We start from the raw sequence: 17,571 nt of genomic DNA on the forward strand, positions 1-17,571 counted from the left end.
GCAAAAGACGATAACGGCTTCAGTTTATATACGCATAAATTTAATATTGATTAATGTTATCTTGAATTGTGTTCCCCAATTTTGTTGTGATGATGTTTTTCTTGTTAGCGAGACACTTTTGTAAACCATTTTTGTTATTGTTTGATGTTTCTCTAAGAAAAACCACAAGCTAACGAATTGGTAAAAAAATAATATTGAAAATATTTTTATTACAAATTGTTGAAGAGTTTTAAGTTTTGAAATAAAACGAAAATATTGAAAAACAAATGTTAAGTCTTAATGGTGTTTCTGAGGGTTAAATATTTTCTTCTCATGGAGAGAGCAACTGATAAGCTGAGATGATCAGTGCCAGCCTTATCAACTGAAATGGGAAAATATTTCCAGCCTAAAATCAGTCATTGATTGAAATCCGCGTGGCGTGGACGTGCCTTAGTTAATTCGCTTGAACCATGCAACGTTTTTTGGGAAGGAACAGTCGAGGTCTACTGCTGAGATGTGGTCATCGCTTTTTGGCCACCACTCCTGTGGAGGAGGTTTTATTTCCCACCAAATCGGATTTTCCTAGTCGTCATATAGGACCTCGCAAGACGGATGTGGTGGCCATGCTGGATACCTTGGGTTTTAAGGTAAGAAGATCCTTAAAAGCATAGTTTTTTCAAGGACCTCATTTCTCAGCACTCAGTTAAAATTAGAATGACTATAGTTAAATAGTAAATATTTTGCTTAATTTATCAAACACTAAAATATTTACATTTTGTTAATGCGTTTTTGTATTGTGAAACTTATATTTCAATATATTCCACTAGCATTCTTTAAAAAAAAGGTTTTAGAATGCTATCTAAATTAAATAAGTTAAGTGTAAAATCCATCTGTTATTCATTTACTTCAATTTTGTAGTCCCTGGCTGAGCTTACGGAAAAAGCCGTGCCCCAGAGCATTCAACTTAAGAGGGAACTCGACCTGGCCAAACCCCTGAGTAAGTAGCGCTATTTTTTGAGTCCCAAAATAGCTGAGAAAATAGGCGCTAAGGCAATGGACCCCCTGGCGTGTTCGCAGGCGGTGATAAGCCCGTGATAAGCCCGGTTCAGCGGGGTCTCTGCGACTTATCTCTGTTTTGACTGCCTCCGACTGTCTGGCTGACAACAATTTTCCACTACGTCCCGCAGATGAGCACGAGCTAATCCGCCGTATACGCGACATCTCGCTGAAGAATCAGCTGTGGCGCTCTTACATCGGAATGGGCTACCACAACTGCCATGTGCCGCACACGATTATCCGGAATATGTTTGAGAATCCGGGTTGGACCACGCAGTACACTCCTTACCAGCCGGAAATCGCCCAGGGCCGCTTGGAATCGCTGCTGAATTATCAGACCTTGGTATCCGATCTCACTGGTTTGGATGTGGCCAATGCTTCTCTGTTGGATGAGGGAACTGCTGCAGCCGAGGCCATGTGTCTGGCCACAAGGCACAACAAACGGAAGAAGCTATACCTCTCCAACAGAGTGCATCCACAGACCTTGTCGGTGGTCAAAACACGAGCCGAAGCTTTGGAGCTGGAAATCGTGGTGGGACCCATTGAACAGGCCGATCTCCCCAGTCGCGAGTTGGCTGGCATTCTGCTGCAATATCCAGATACTCATGGTGATGTCAAGGACTTTGAGGATATAGCAGCTTTGGCCAAAAAAAATGGAGTAAGTTTATTGATTAGCAATTAAGGATAAGGGACCAGGAATATAATCCCTAATTCTGTTTTCCCCCTTTAGACCCTTGTGGTGGTGGCCACCGATCTGTTGTCGCTGACCCTTCTCCGTCCTCCGGCGGAATTCGGGGCAGACATTGCCGTGGGTACCTCCCAGCGTTTGGGAGTTCCCCTGGGCTATGGTGGTCCCCATGCCGGATTCTTCGCCTGCAAACAGAGTTTGGTTCGATTGATGCCCGGAAGAATGATTGGCGTGACGCGGGACATGGATGGTAATGATGCCTATCGTCTGGCCCTGCAAACCAGAGAGCAGCACATCCGAAGGGACAAGGCCACAAGCAATATTTGCACGGCTCAGGCTCTACTGGCCAATATGTCGGCCATGTACGCCATTTACCACGGACCGGAGGGACTGAAGGCCATGGCCAATCGCATCCACCACTTCACGCTGACCCTGCAAACTGGACTCCTGGGAGCAGGACACGAGGTGATCAATAAGAACTTCTTCGACACGCTGCACATCAAACTGGCCGGGAATCAATCTCTGGAGGATCTTAAAGAGCGTGCCGAGCACAAGCGCATTAATCTCCGGTATTTGGAAGATGGCTCTGTGGGCGTGGCTTTGGATGAAACGGTCAGTGTGGCGGATGTGGACGATCTGCTGTGGGTTTTCAAGGCGGAGGCCACCGTGGAACAAATCCTGGCGCGACGTGATGTCCTCATGAACTCCATTGAGAACTCTAAATTCCTGCGTACATCCCCCTATCTACAACATCCCATTTTCCAGAGCTATCACAGGTGAGATCTATAATTCTAAAAAAAACTCTATCCTGACTTTCTTTTCCATAGTGAATCCCGCATGGTGCGCTACATGAAGAAGCTGGAGAACAAGGACATCTCTCTCGTGCACTCGATGATCCCACTGGGATCCTGCACCATGAAGCTCAACTCCACCACCGAGATGATGCCCTGCTCCTTCCGCCACTTTACCGATATCCATCCCTTCGCTCCCGTCGAACAAGCCCAGGGTTTCCATCAGATGTTCAGCGAACTGGAGCACGATCTGTGTGAGATAACGGGATACGACAAAATCTCCTTCCAGCCCAACTCAGGTGCCCAGGGAGAGTATGCCGGACTGAGAGCCATCAGGAGTTACCACGAGCACCGAAATGAAGGTCACAGGAATATCTGTCTGATTCCCATCTCTGCTCATGGCACAAATCCAGCGTCTGCTCAAATGGCGGGCATGAAGGTGGAACCTATTAGGATATTATCGAATGGCTCCATCGACATGGCCCATCTGAGAGCCAAGGCGGAGGAGCATGCCCGTGAGCTGTCTTGTTTAATGATCACCTATCCATCCACAATGGGAGTTTTCGAGGAAACTGTGGCGGATATTTGCACCCTGATTCATAAGCATGGCGGACAGGTGTATCTGGATGGAGCGAACATGAATGCCCAGGTGGGTTTGTGTCGCCCTGGAGATTATGGCAGTGATGTCTCGCATCTCAACCTGCACAAGACCTTCTGCATTCCGCATGGCGGAGGTGGTCCTGGAATGGGTCCCATTGGCGTGAAGGCCCATTTGGCACCCTATCTACCAGGTCATCCGGTGGTCAGTCCGTTGAGCAGTGAGGAGCACAGTTTCGGTGTGGTTTCCGCAGCGCCTTTCGGCAGCTCAGCCATCTTGCCCATATCCTGGTCTTATATCAAACTGATGGGCAGTCGTGGATTGAAGAGAGCCACCCAGGTGGCCATCCTCAATGCGAACTACATGTCCAAGAGGTTGGAGCAGCACTATAAGACGCTCTACAAGGCACCCAACTCGCAGCTGGTGGCTCACGAGTTTATTTTGGATATTCGCGATCTGAAGAAGACGGCCAATATCGAGGCAGTGGATGTGGCCAAGCGGCTCATGGATTATGGTTTCCATGCCCCTACGATGTCCTGGCCCGTGGCTGGAACCCTGATGATCGAGCCCACGGAATCCGAGGATAAGGAGGAACTGGATAGGTTCTGCGATGCAATGATTTCCATTCGAGAGGAGATCGCCGAGATTGAGGCGGGTCGCATGGACAAGGCAGTGAATCCCCTGAAGATGTCTCCCCACACCCAAGCCCAAGTCATCTCGGACAAGTGGGATCGACCTTACACACGGGAGCAGGCTGCCTTCCCAGCTGTAAGTCTATTTTCAATAGTTTTTAAACATATCTTAATTTACTTTTTTTTTACAGATCTTTGTTAAGCCAGATGCCAAGATTTGGCCCACTGTGGGCAGGATTGATGATGCCTATGGCGACAAGCACCTTGTTTGCACATGCCCACCCATATTGCCTGATTTATAAGGCGCTTTATATCTAAGACCAACTTATTACGCGATTGCTAACGTTTACTTTTTAATAAAACCCGATAAAGTACCTTTTCGTATAAAATTTATTTTTCTACTATTCCTAAACATTTAACTTCTTCAGTAAATGTGGCATTGCGCTAACAAAATAGGATGGGACTTTTAAAGTAGATAATGTACATTTAGGGTAATAAATTAATTTACATTTCGAGTCAGTATGGATAAATGCATTTTTTAGAATATTATTTTCTTTAGAAAAGAATACGGTTGTCTTCTACATAAATAAGGTTTTTTTTATAAACTTACTTATATTTAGTTTTCTTGGCTTTAGATTCAATTTTCGAGTCTTTCACATGTGTCCTATACTTTTTGTGAAAGATATTTACATTATTAGTTGGTATGGTCCACTCTATTGGCTTAGACTGCTTGGTAGGATCAGAGGACTCCGAGTATTCGGGGATCTCGACACCCAACAATTTGCAAACCTTGGACAAAACCACATCCACATAGCTGGATATGATTAAATTTGCCTTTTTGTCGTGTTTTGTAGGTTGTAGGTTACAAATGGCAAATTTACCACCGCGTTTGAGATTTTTCAGGGGAAGATCACCACTGGGAACGATTTGCAGAGTGGTTCCGAGAGCAATATTTAAGTCGGCGATTGTGGAGTGCATCAGGCCCATTTCTAGGTCGTTCTCGGGCAGATCATGTTCCCAATCTAGAACATTATCGTGTAGAATACCCGATCTGCAGCTCCGACCTTTACTATCCATAGAAGATTTACAGGGACGTTTCAGGGATTTTTGCCCCACTGTTTCCACAGCAGAAGGGCTGACAAATTGGCGTCTGCATTTTTTGCATTGTTCGATGTAAATGTTGCCGTGCAACTCGGAGAGATATTTCCTATCCAGTCCGGATTTCAGATGCAGTCCATCTATGTTCTGGGAAACAACAAACTGCACATAGCCACTCTCGATCAGAGATATAATTGCCATGTGGGTCTTCGTGGGTCTGGCTTCATCGAAGGAGACGTTAAAGTCTGGTTTTTCGCCCTTCTCCTCCAGGGTCCAAACGCCTTTGGGTCCCCGGAAGTCTGGGATTCCTGCCGATGTACTGATCCCTGCTCCAGTGTGAAGAACAACGTGTCCGGACTTCTTGATCAAATCAGCAAGTTCCTGGCACTTTTCGGTCACCACCTCATCGCTGTCGAAACTCTCGGGCGCACCCAGGATTCCCTTGTCGTCGTAGGCTGACAGTCCATCCGCGTAGTTGCAACTCATGGTTAGATTTTATTTTGATTTTCTTTAATAGTCTTGAAGAAGTCCCTTAAATATTGATTTGTTTATGTTTTCTTGCGGCCAGACCATCGAGATTATGTTGTTTATGATATGACCATATGCTGAACGCCGTAAAATACCTCAAAGCGCAATGAAGCTACACTGAGCACAGCAAGAATGATTATCGAGAGTTTTTCTTCACCTTAAATAAGTATATATAAGTATCACCATATATAAGTGCCAATTTCGTAATGGTTTCAGTCATATTTTTTTATTTTTAATAGTTTTCTTTTTTTATGCAAATTTTGAAATGGTTTTGTTTATATATTCTCTTTCTAAAAAGATCAGGTTTTTATTACGCATTTATTTTCTTCGAAGAAAACTAAAATTTAATCTAATAATATTTTAAGATGTTTATTGATATAATATGAAGTATTTAATAACATATATTTTGTTGAGGCTAAAACTGTTTTAAACTTTTAAATACTTCGCGCGATTACTTCCTACGCGAGACAGTTTAGTGTATCGATATACTCATATCTGGACTTAGATTAGTGTGACCATCCCAGGAGCCTATCGAAACAAAGTGTGCTTCTGTTTTCCAATTCGCATCTGCCGGCACAAAACAAATTTCGTCCAGGCAACAGGACAGCTCGTTAGATCGATACAACGCTTGAGTTCACATCTCCCGCTGGCGAAGAGCAGCTGCAACCGGAATCAGGATAAAAAGCCACTAGCAAGGACTCCAACTCAGAGGCGCCATGAAGATCGAGGAAGTCAAGAGCACCGTGCGCACTCAGCGCATTGCGGCCCACAGCCACGTGAAGGGATTGGGTCTGGACGAGATGGGGGCCGCGGTGCACAGTGCTGCCGGTTTGGTGGGCCAGAAGGCAGCCCGCGAAGCAGCCGGCATCGTGGTGGATCTGATCAAGTCGAAGAAGATGGCCGGAAGAGCCCTGCTCCTGGCCGGTCCACCTGGGACTGGGAAGACCGCTATTGCACTGGCCATCGCCCAGGAGCTGGGCAACAAGGTGCCCTTCTGCCCCATGGTCGGTTCGGAGGTCTTCAGCAACGAGATCAAGAAGACCGAGGTGCTGATGGAGAACTTTCGTCGGTCCATTGGCCTCCGCATCCGCGAGACCAAGGAGGTTTACGAGGGCGAGGTCACGGAGCTCACTCCCGTGGAAACGGAGAATCCCATGGGTGGCTATGGCAAGACCATCAGCAATGTGGTCATCGGCCTGAAGACGGCCAAGGGCACCAAACAACTCAAACTGGATCCCAGCATCTTTGATGCTTTGCAAAAGGAAAAGGTGGAGGTGGGTGATGTCATCTACATAGAGGCCAACAGTGGAGCAGTGAAGCGCCAGGGACGCAGTGACACCTTTGCCACCGAATTCGACCTGGAGACCGAGGAGTATGTGCCGCTGCCCAAGGGCGATGTCCACAAGAAGAAGGAGGTTATCCAGGATGTCACCTTGCACGATCTGGATGTGGCCAATGCTCGTCCTCAGGGTGGCCAGGATGTGCTCTCCATGATGGGCCAGCTCATGAAGCCCAAGAAAACCGAAATTACCGGTACGCTTTGGTGTTTCCTATACTTTCCTATGAAGTAACTAATTTACTCTTTTGATAATCAGACAAACTACGCTTGGAGATCAACAAGGTGGTGAACAAGTATATTGACCAGGGCATAGCCGAGCTGGTTCCCGGAGTCCTCTTTATCGACGAGATCCACATGCTCGATCTGGAGACCTTCACCTATCTACACAAGTCGCTGGAATCTCCCATCGCTCCAATTGTGATCTTTGCCACCAATCGCGGACGCTGTGTGATTCGGTAAGAAGAATTTATGGGATGCAATTCTGAATTGCATAATTATGTTGTATAATTATAAATCCTGTTTTAGGTACTAGTTAAATTAAAGGGACTTATCTTAACATATTAAACTTGAATTATTGCATTAATTGAAGTTTTAGGTGTTAAAGAAATAATAATCAATACTGGATAATATGTATAAGTTTTTTGTTAGAGTTGTTATAGCAACAGTGCTGATTTTTGAACTAAATCATTACTTTTCGTGTTATGTTATTTATAACACGAAAATACCTGTTCTAAATCTTGATTAAAGTATATTTTAAACTAAATAGTTGCTTCATTAAACAGAGTTTTTTTAAACGACCTAATGAAATATTTAGCAAGCAACTAAATACATTTTTTTAGATTTGTCTTGAGCTCTGTTTTCATCTTATTTCCCTTTACAGTGGCACCACCGACATCGTCTCGCCGCACGGCATTCCACTGGATCTGCTGGATCGCCTGCTCATCATCCGCACACTGCTCTATTCCACCGCCGACATGGAGCAGATCATCAAACTGCGTGCCCAGACCGAGGGCCTGCAGCTGGAGGAGAACGGCTTCGCGCGACTCAGCGAGATCGGGACCAGCTCCACGCTGCGCTACGCCGTCCAGCTGCTGACGCCGGCCCACCAGATGGCCAAGGTGAACGGACGCAGCCAGATCAGCAAGGACGACATCGAGGACGTGCACTCGCTATTCCTCGACGCCAAGCGCTCCTCGAAGCATTTGTCCGAAAAGAACAATAAGTTTATGTTGTAAGTTTGTCGATTCCAGCTGAATTATAATTCCCTTTGCTCGGATTCCTTATTAAAAGAAAAATAAGCAATTTGGTTGTATTTTTAATTATTTAATTATTGTTACTAATGTAAAGTGAATGCTTGCAAGAAAATATAATGTAACTCTTTGAAAAGGGCGCCAAAGATATCGGAAACCATCTGCTATCGATAATTAATTATACCAAATCATAATTTTGATGTGCACACACTAGGTCATTTATCTACATGCTAACTACATGACAAATTTGTTAAAATGTAGAATCATTTGTTTTTGTAGTTGAATTAAAAGGCTTTTATTAAAAACAGGCGTGGTATGGAGGGATATATAGTCTGTTAAGAGGAAAACCACGATGGTAGGATTGTTATTTTTAGAATTGGCAGTTGTTTCAATTCACACATGAGTTTTTTTATAAATATTTTATTTTGATGCTAGGACATATACACACTTTCCCAATTCTTCCTGTACCACCAACATAAATCACAATATATTCGCTGTATTGCCAACGGGCATTATCACACAGTGGTGACCTCGATCAATATTTAAATTTTCGTTGAGTTAAAATGTTTTCACCATATGGTAATACCAAGCGCAAAGATGTGGCAACCCTGGACTTTGCCACCTTAAATTTTTTCACCCTGCTAAATCAGCTGTTTGTGTTGTTTGGCCAAGAATTCCAATTGGTGGTGAGTTCAGTTACTCAACGAGCGTCGAGCTGCGTACTGCCAAAAAATAGCCACAACGCTCCGCTAAAGTGCTTAAGTAAATACTATATTTAACGATTTCGATTGCTTCGCGGTGTGGGCGTCTTCTTCTTTTTGCTCTTCACCCCTCGCGTCACGTATCTTGCGTCTCGCTTTTACAACGCCGGCAGTTGCACTTACTGTGTCTGTGTGTGTGTATGTGCGTGTGTGTGGTTTTTTGAAAGAATGTGAAATCATAATAAAAGTCGCGAGTTGTTGTTGCTATACGGCGTAATTAGCCACTATTAACACACATGTGTGTGTTTCCAGCTTATTTGTGTGTGAACAAAACCAAGGATTTTGGTTTGGCTCAAATCAATGCAATCCTGATGGCAGGATCAAGGTAAAATGGAAACATTTGGGATCTATTGTATGAATGAACCAATGTTGAAGAAGAAGCATCAGCTGCAGCAACAACAAAAGAGAGCGACAGAGAGCGAAGGCAAACAAACGAAAATACAACAAAAAATACAACAGAAGGTAAGTGCGTGTGCGTGTGTGTGGAGGCCGCACCTCCCAATAAGAAAATTGGCCATGTGTGGGTGCTTATTACACTTTTTTCTGTTTTTTTTGGCATTAACTGTTATTATTATTTAAGTAGCACGAACGCGGGAATTACATAATTTCTGTCTCGTTTTTTTGTTTTTTCGTGTCTCTTTCGTGGCTCCAATAAGAAAGCGAAAGTGTTCTTATTGGAATGCCTTGGGTGTTTGTTTTATTTATGAATGGTGATTATGAGACTTAATAATTAATTGCCAGCATACGTTGTGATTTGATTTTTGTGCGTTAACCAGATGGGCGAGTTGCTGTCTCCTTCGCACACACAGCTGGTCATAAATCAAATAAGAAATTCACGACAGAAAAAGCAACAAACAAAAGAGGCGAAGCGTTGAACTCCCTCGCTCTGATCAGAACGAGAAGATGAAGCATTTGCAGCTGCGCCGGGAGATCATTTCCCATTTTTTTTTTCGAACCATTTTTAATGCGAAAATCTTGCGGGCGAAAATTGGCCGCCGCAGTTGGCCAAAAAGCATAAACAACACATTTTTATGGGACGCCGGCGGCGGCGCATGTACACAGAAAGAAAATGCCACATGATACCACCATTTTAATGTTCAACATGATTTTAAAAATATTGAAAGTATTTCTGTATGTAGAACATTTTAAGATCTTTGAGATCCTTGCTGACATACATACATATACAATTAATAAGGAAAATGTATATATCTACAAGTTCAGCTTGATGTCGACCATATTTTTTTCTGTGCAACAGATTCGCCCACGATCCAAAATCATCTCTCTTTCACTCTCTCTCTCTTTTGATCGTTGCCAAATTTTATTTCACGCCCGCTGTTTTTGGCCTTACACTGCGAAAGATCCGTTAACCGGCTCGTGTCTGATCGGAATTTATGTAATTTAGTTATACAGTGAAGGCTTGATACAGTGAGTCAACTAAAACACAAGGAAGCTTAACGTTTTTGTATGTAATCTAAATTCATAACTAGTAAAATTTTTAAACCAATCTTAATAATTGGGAATAATGTTACTGAAATGTTATTAATATTTAAAGTCTAAATAGTGAGAATTCATAAACTATGTATGAAAAAAGTTAAAGGAAAATTAAATTATTTAATCATAGAGTGCTTTAATTTCGCCTTGTAAAAAGCAAAGCATTTCAGTGCCGCTGCGTCTTATTTCAAAAATGTTTTAGACCGACCAAAAAGGCCAATACACACACAAAATACAGCAGAAAAACGACTTGAGCGTGGCGGTGTTGACGTTAATGAACTACAACAACAATTATGTTCGTTGTACAACAACGGCCAATATAACAACAACTACATTTCACCGCAGTTCCTTTGTTGTTTTTGCGCTTTTGCCTTTGGTTAATACTTTTTTTTCTGTACCGGCCTTTGGATATAAGGCGAATTTATGCTTGTCCATTTGCTTGCAATTAGTTTTATGAAGTCAACTGCGCGCTAAAATATAGTTGTAGTCGTCGCTTTTGGTTGTGGTTGTTGTTGCTATGGCTGTTATTGTTGTTCGCCGAGTTTTTCCTTTACTACGCTAAGCTACTTAACGTCACAGCCGCCGCTCGTAGTTATTTATTGTCCGTTTCTGCCGCTGCTGCGTCGACATTTTTGCATTTACACCGCAACGACCATTATTACAGTACAGCCTCTGCAAATGAAATTACCGCGCGAAGATTGAAATCAGAGAGAATCGGCCAACTATATATTTTAAATTTATTATTCTTACATTTTTTCGTAATGAAATTTCTTTAGTTTTAAGGATCAAATTAAGGAGAAAAGATTTGGGAAAGACTTTAAAAAAAAGGGAGGCAATTTTTACTTGAGTTTTAAATCGTTGTCGAGTTTCTTTCAATATTGCTAACTAAATATATTTTAAATCGTTAGAAGATGTGTTTAATACCCTTTGAACGTCCTTTCGATTAATTTTAAACATCTAGAGAACAATTTTTAAAATACTTAATCTTAACTCAGTTTGAAATTCGCTAGAAGTCAGTTTTTCTGAAGCTTTTCTGTCTGTTCCATTTCTGCTTTATGCTTTGGTGTAATTGTTTGCCCTTCGCAAGGTTGTTCCCACTGTGGTGCGTGGGTGGACGGGTACGGTGGGGGGCGTGGAAGGCGTGGGAGGAGGCGGGAATTGTGGCAGTGGCAGCGGTTTTCTAAAAAACATTTTGTTGGGCTGCCAAACAAAAGCAACAGCTGCGTTCTGCTTTGCCCGCTGCCTTTGGGCCTTTGTGAATGTGCAGCAAACAGCCTTGTAAGCGCCACCCACACAAAGAGGCGTACCACACAAAAAATTGTATAGTAAGCGAGGCAAAGACACCAACACAGTACACAGTAGTACACCATTTGTAGTGCACCGCGTGGATTTGTTTGTGGGGAAACTATGACGTGAGCAGCAGCTGTCAAAGTCGCCCACGCCTCAAGTCGCGCTTTAAAAGCGTCATGTGCTCAGCTGAGCGCGTCTCGCTCTCACTCTTTCTTGTTCCCTCTCACTCGCTCTTTCAGCTCGAGGCTTTGTGCACGAGACTCTCTGCTTCAAGCCTCACATTTTCAGCTCAACTTCTATAATTCAGATTTTTAAGGGCCAACATCCCTGATTAAAACCTCCACCAATTTTAATGTTTTCAATGAATCTCTTAACTTAATGCTTTTCGCACCACGAAATTTCTTAACAACCCCATGTTACTAATGTTCAATAACCTGTGTGCCGCAGAAATTTCTAGAGGCCTGTGAAGCCCCTTAAAGTTTGGTTTGAATCACAAAACGCCGTCTTTGGTCATTTATTCAACAGTCTTTAAACTATATCATAAACTTGAAGCTTGTTAGATTCTTGGTGCGGTAGAAAGACTTGAAATTTCTTAGAAAAGTCAGGTTTAAACATAAAATAAGATACATATATTATCAAATGAAGCATGTCAACAAAGTTTGAAATAAATAAATTAAAGTGAAAAAAGTATCTAAACATTTTTCGAAGTTCAAAACTAAGTTGTAAATTAGTAATGATATTTGGTAAATTCTTAATGTAAAAGTTTTAGAGAAGACAAAAGACTTATCTCAATAAGTCCGAATCTACCAGCTATTTCATTCAAGCTGAATTTTTCACTAAATTCATTTAAAGACATGAACTTTGTATCATAGAATTTCTGCCGCATTTGCATTTGTATTCGTTTCATTGCACTTTGGGTCTTCGGTTCGGGCCACATACTACACCACAACAATGAGCCATGGCATAATAAACTTTGCCATTTGTGCCTCATCTTCCACCTCCTATTCAGCCCGTTTGTCTCGGGCTTCTTCTCTTTGGGTCTTCTAACCTTGTGCCAATAAAATTGAAAAAACAACCCAAGATGTGCACCGCACACAAAATGAAAAACTTGAAATGTTTCTAACACAATTTGCTACTTGCCTTGCCATTGTTTGCCGAAAGTGTGTGGGCGGTGAAAGCGGGGAAAGGAGGGAAATTGAGTGTGTCGAGCGGCACTTAATTTCTCGCTAGTTATTTTGGCTAGACAACTCGGATACGCCTCAGCTGCGCCGCTAGGTGGCGCCATCTTGCAGCACGTTCCCAATTAATCTCTAATGCTATTTTATCTACGAGTATCTAACTATCAGTTGGCGCAGCGCTGATCAACACCTCCAATTCGAGAGTGAGTGGGCCGCGCCAGGTGAGTGGGCCCGTTAAAAGCGCCGCGGTGACTTAACTCAAAACGCTCCGCTCTGCTCTTTTCAGTCTCTGTGCACACAAAAAGCCTACGGTTGATCAGCAGGAAAAGCACTGCGGAAAAATAGGAGCATTCAGTGCAATACATCCTTTAAAATTAGGTTTAGGACTTTGATGACCTGAACAAATTTAGGAAATAGGACAATAATTTAACCCTATAATATATAGTTTACAAATAAATGTGTTTTACAGATTCAATATTAAAAGTATTCATAATAACCTCTCTCTCATCATAAAATATAATAAATTCTTGCCTTGGAATTTAAAAATCATTTAACTTGCAATATTTTCATATTTATACAAACTCTGTAGATGGAATATAATAACAAGTTAAGTCTTTCTGTAATTTCTTGCTTTCTAGAAAGCGCAATTTTGTCTTGAGATACATTTTTGCAGTGCATGAAATTGACTTTTGTGCTTATGTGTGAACATTCGTACGTGCCGATAAGGTGGTGTAAATATTTGCAAACAATCGAGCTGCTTACCTGGAGTCGCACATAATGTACCAGTCTCTTTCTGCTTCTCACCTGTGTGTCTTCCTCGCACTTTCCTCGTTTTCGCTGTCACTTACGCGCCGAAGTTTTTGCTGAGTGTTGTTGCTTTTCTTGTGGCCTGGGTTGCCCAAAAGTCTGCGCTTATCAACGAATTTTCAGTGGTACGCGCGGGCGACTCAATTTACTTATTGCCGCACCTTAACCGCCGAAGCAACAAATGCAGAAACAAGAGGTGAGAAAGAAGAGCGCCATGGCAAAAAGCAAAAATGCATGATTCATGTGCTTGGTATTTCGCTTTTCTTCGGGGGTCTACGCTGAAAAAATTGTTTGGTATTTAAGGACAACACCATATAAACAATATATGTATTCTAATACTTAAATTAAATTAGAAGAGAAAAAATGGCCACAAAAGAAAGCAAAGGCCTTACCAAAAAACTGTTGAATAATTATAATAATATTTGTTTATTGAGTATAAAATTGTTTATCGTTTATTGTTATAAACTAAACTTTTTGTCTAGTGTATAGCGATGGGCGGTGGACGGTGGGGCAAACTGGTGTGGGTGGTTGGGTGCTGGGGAGCTTTTGGTTTGCCGGTTGCTTGCTTGTTAATTTTAATTGATTTTAATTTGATTTGCTTAAAGTGAATTTTGTTTGGCCAACGCCAACGTTTTTTAGTCGTTTCTCCTCCTCCACTTTCCGTTTTGCTCCTGCTACTCTTCAAATAAATTGAATTTCTGGGCACATATATTGGGTTGAGGGATGGGAACTGGCTGACCTACTTGCTGCCCAGACAAATGTTATATGTAGAACTATTTTTCTTAAATATTGCAGTGGGAAAAAAACACTTTGCATGCATTGCAATCAACCACCGCCACCACCAAGCTCACCCAAACAAACAAAAGAAGCAAGAAAACAAACACACTTTAGAGCTGCGCCGTCTGTTTTTCTCTAGCGATTCTCTAGTTCTCTGGAGGATCTTTCACCTGGCAGCCTTTGCACTTTGTTAGCTCGTTGAGGTGCCGCTGGGAGTTGCTGTCGACTTGAGTAGCTGCTCCACCTGCTCCCTTCTGAATTTCCCGCTTTTCTCCGTTTCCCCGCTTTCCCATCTTCAAATGCTGGTTGTGAGCTTAATGAAATCCACAATGTTACCCACGTACATAGGCACACATAAGTTCCTTGTGAAGGAATAGCGTTGCCTCACTTAAGGTGCTAGGTATTTTGACTTTATAAACCAAATTGCTAATGTAATGGGATACATATTTTCAAAGAGCATTTTCTTGGCCTTTGAAACTGTGGCATGGTACAGTCTAAAATAATCGCATAGTTAAATATTATTTAATGGTCAATTAAACTCTATGTTATATCCCATCCTACCAAAAAATTAAAAATACAAAAATATTAAAATTAATAGATCCCTAAAAATGCATTTTGAAAAGGGTTCTTACATATTCGGTTACGTAACAAGAGTAAGTCTTAATGCATTTCGCCGCTGTCCGTTGTCAGTCAAGCGGTGAAGAAGAATGCAAGTCGCTCGGATGAGTTGTTTGCACGGAGGTGTGTTTGCGTTTGCGGGTGTTTGTTTGGCTGGATGTATTCGGAGGAAAGCTGGAAGGGATGTGCAGCCAGCCATCGACATGCTTTTGTGGCCCCATGTCCTTTGTTGCTTTCATCCTGGCCATAAAGTTCAAGGAGCTGGATTGAATCCTGCCCGTCTGTATTCCCCTTTTTCCACACATTTGTCAGCGCCTTGTCTTGGTGCATACACTCGAGCAAAAGGTATAATTGTGTTGTAATTTTTGTGCGGGAAAAAACATCCAATTTCCCAAGGAGTTTGTTCACGGAATCCCCTTTTTCCTGAGTGTATGGCTGGACATGGACCGCATCGGGACGACCAGATGATGCTGGGAATGCATTTTTATGCGCATTATTAAGTAATGCTGGAGCTTGAGGTCGCGTGGGTGGGACAGAAATCGCTTTGCTTCTCTACCGAACCGTTTAGAAGTATTTATTGTGGATTCCTCAAATGGGTTTCCTTAGCCAGAGGCAGATTACAGAAGTTCGCAGAAATGGAATTTGCAATGTGATGGAAAGTAAAGGGGTATTGAAATAAATGCATCACAAAGAATTGTTATAAAGGGAAAACGTAACCATCAGACTTTCCAGGGAAATGGTTTAATATTTTCAATCGATTTGCATTTTTCAAAAGGTTCAAAGATATCTAAAAGATATTCACGTAAAATTTTGTGATAAATATTCTGTCAACATAAATCGAAAAACAATCATATGTTGGACGCAGATTCGCCACCAAAAGATTCTCGTCAATTGTTCTTTTTCTTTACATTTAAAACCCACAATTGCTCAAAATTAAAAAATTAAACAATTAATAAAATATAACTTTGATTTTAAGAATGGATTGTGATTGCGATTGTGTCTGATATTTGTGTATCGTCACGCCTCTGATTTAAGCTCACTTTTTATAGGCTGATTCAAAAAATAACTTGCCAGTTCATTTGTGTCATAGTTTTTCCCCCATCACAGTCACCGCAAGTTGTTTATTTACATTCCATCCGTAGAAGCCAGCATATTCGGGGCTTAACACCAAAAAAGCGGGGACTACAAAGTTTGCTGAACTATTTTCGAAACCGACACATGATGGGTGGTGGCATCGTAATGGCTGCTTCAGTGGACCAGGTAAAGGCGGTGGCGCCAAAAAGCGCAACATTGGGTGGGAAAAAAACATATCCCCGGGCAGGGTTGTCACCTCCTCTCGCCATTCCTGTCTTTTGAGCTCCCCATCATGTGCAATCATTTTAAATCTGGGTGAAAATGCAGCCACTTTGCCGTGCAGGCTCATCAAAAAAATATGCGAATATGTGTGCCAGCCCAACCTGCACACATAAATAAATATATATATATTCACAATATAGTTGTATAAATAGGTACATATGTATATATGTATTGGGTTATATGGGTTATATTGTGGGTTGCCAGGGCGGCGTAAAAAAGTATAAATAAAATAATGCAGAAAAGGGCAAACCATTCGAAGGGTGGCAAACTTTGCCTGCATTCACCCCGTCCCTCTCCACAAATTTTGAGCAGTGTAGCAAATATGCAAAGCTTGCACACACACAGCAACACACTCTACACACACATTTAAGCGGCTGTAGACTTTTGGCATTGCCTTGCGGTTTTTTAGGAAAATGGGGGGAAAAGTGCAGGCAGCTCTGTCGCTGAGAATCCTAAAATGCTTAGCGTGGCAAAATCAATTTGATGCCATTTGTTAAAACGCTTTATAGCCCTGTGTGAGTGTGCAATGTGTATGTGTGTATGAGTGTGAGTGCATTAAATATGTATATATGATGGAGAATTTTCCGAAAGAGATTTTCGATGAAGGGCCGTCTCAGAAAGTGAGACTTGAGGGGTTGTCCTTGCAGCTGCACATTCTCGAGGATGATTTTATGAGCACATTTTATTCTGCGATTTTAGTACGATGTGAAAGTGCAAAGGAGGTGTACTTGCAGCTTAATATTTTAATACCCCCATTACCTGGCAAAATACATATCTTAAATTTATAGTCGATTATGCAATCCAACAGCTCCTTAAAAGTGTAAGCCCGCTTATAAGACAAATGTACTTACATATGTATTTATTTATTGGTTCGTTTTGGTAACCTGTCAAATTTTAAAGCTGTATATAAATTAATAAAGCTATAGCTTGCGTATACGCAATAAGCCGTTAGCCTATTTATTTTTCATACAATTATAGCAAGAAATGGTTTTTTCTGGTATGAAAATAAAATAAAATATAAAATATATAGCTTTCCGTTTTTCTTAACTTTTAATTTTCTATTTTGATCATCGATTTCTGTCGATAGGGTATACAAAATGTCGAAACCTGGCGAAAATGTCCCATTTTCTTTTATTACTACGCCACTTTTTCGTCAGCGTTGCGGGTGTGTTTGTTTGCCTGTGTGTTGTAGTCTGTTTGTGTATGTTTAATGCCTTTGTGTTTGTGTTTAGCGCTTGAATATCGGTCAAGGCTGGCAATGCAGCCAACTGGCGCACATTTAGGCGACTGTTAGTTGTCGCTTCAGCAGCCTCAGCCGCTGCCTTCTGAAGTCT

General features: G+C 42.0%; 4 protein-coding genes across 4 annotated transcripts in view; 3 read left to right on the forward strand and 1 right to left on the reverse strand.

Moving 5' to 3' along the window:
* Positions 1 to 408: 408 nt before the first annotated feature.
* LOC108037459 (glycine dehydrogenase (decarboxylating), mitochondrial) lies at positions 409 to 4,128 on the forward strand. Its single transcript, XM_017114033.2, has 6 exons — positions 409 to 626; positions 898 to 976; positions 1,167 to 1,693; positions 1,766 to 2,499; positions 2,551 to 3,880; positions 3,936 to 4,128. The coding sequence occupies exons 1-6, from the start codon at positions 450 to 452 to the stop codon at positions 4,044 to 4,046; spliced, it is 2,958 nt and encodes a 985-aa protein (XP_016969522.2). The 5' UTR covers positions 409 to 449; the 3' UTR covers positions 4,047 to 4,128.
* LOC108037460 (NAD-dependent protein deacetylase Sirt6) lies at positions 4,117 to 5,448 on the reverse strand. The gene has a single exon (XM_017114034.2). It carries the CDS (start codon positions 5,326 to 5,328, stop codon positions 4,351 to 4,353), a length of 978 nt encoding a protein of 325 aa, XP_016969523.1. The 5' UTR covers positions 5,329 to 5,448; the 3' UTR covers positions 4,117 to 4,350.
* A 529-nt stretch (positions 5,449 to 5,977) lies between these two features.
* On the forward strand, positions 5,978 to 8,011 carry LOC108037467 (ruvB-like helicase 1). The gene is made up of 3 exons (XM_017114041.2): positions 5,978 to 6,903; positions 6,966 to 7,164; positions 7,590 to 8,011. The coding sequence occupies exons 1-3, from the start codon at positions 6,087 to 6,089 to the stop codon at positions 7,942 to 7,944; spliced, it is 1,371 nt and encodes a 456-aa protein (XP_016969530.2). The 5' UTR covers positions 5,978 to 6,086; the 3' UTR covers positions 7,945 to 8,011.
* A 655-nt stretch (positions 8,012 to 8,666) lies between these two features.
* Positions 8,667 to 17,571, forward strand: part of LOC108037455 (serine/threonine-protein kinase par-1) — a 48,123-nt gene continuing 39,218 nt past the window's right edge. The window contains exon 1 of the mRNA XM_017114013.2: positions 8,667 to 9,182. The gene's annotated coding sequence lies outside the window, so the exon portion shown is untranslated. The remainder of the gene's footprint in view (positions 9,183 to 17,571) is intronic.

The sequence above is a fragment of the Drosophila rhopaloa genome, unplaced genomic scaffold (genome assembly GCF_018152115.1).
Source record: "Drosophila rhopaloa isolate 14029-0021.01 unplaced genomic scaffold, ASM1815211v1 contig_178, whole genome shotgun sequence".
Classification (NCBI taxonomy): Eukaryota; Metazoa; Arthropoda; class Insecta; order Diptera; family Drosophilidae; genus Drosophila; species Drosophila rhopaloa.

What these genes read in the sequence shown, in the direction of transcription:
- LOC108037459 (XM_017114033.2), top strand. Translation starts at nt 450, where the DNA reads ATGCAACGTTTTTTGGGAAGGAACAGTCGAGGTCTACTGCTGAGATGT. An exon ending in CGACCTGGCCAAACCCCTGA is followed by an intron (nt 977 to 1,166) that starts GTAAGTAGCGCT and finishes TACGTCCCGCAG; the next exon opens with ATGAGCACGAGCTAATCCGC. An exon ending in CTTTGGCCAAAAAAAATGGA is followed by an intron (nt 1,694 to 1,765) that starts GTAAGTTTATTG and finishes TTCCCCCTTTAG; the next exon opens with ACCCTTGTGGTGGTGGCCAC.
- LOC108037460 (XM_017114034.2), bottom strand. Translation starts at nt 5,328, where the DNA reads ATGAGTTGCAACTACGCGGATGGACTGTCAGCCTACGACGACAAGGGA.
- LOC108037467 (XM_017114041.2), top strand. Translation starts at nt 6,087, where the DNA reads ATGAAGATCGAGGAAGTCAAGAGCACCGTGCGCACTCAGCGCATTGCG. An exon ending in CAAGAAAACCGAAATTACCG is followed by an intron (nt 6,904 to 6,965) that starts GTACGCTTTGGT and finishes TTTGATAATCAG; the next exon opens with ACAAACTACGCTTGGAGATC. An exon ending in CGCGGACGCTGTGTGATTCG is followed by an intron (nt 7,165 to 7,589) that starts GTAAGAAGAATT and finishes TTCCCTTTACAG; the next exon opens with TGGCACCACCGACATCGTCT.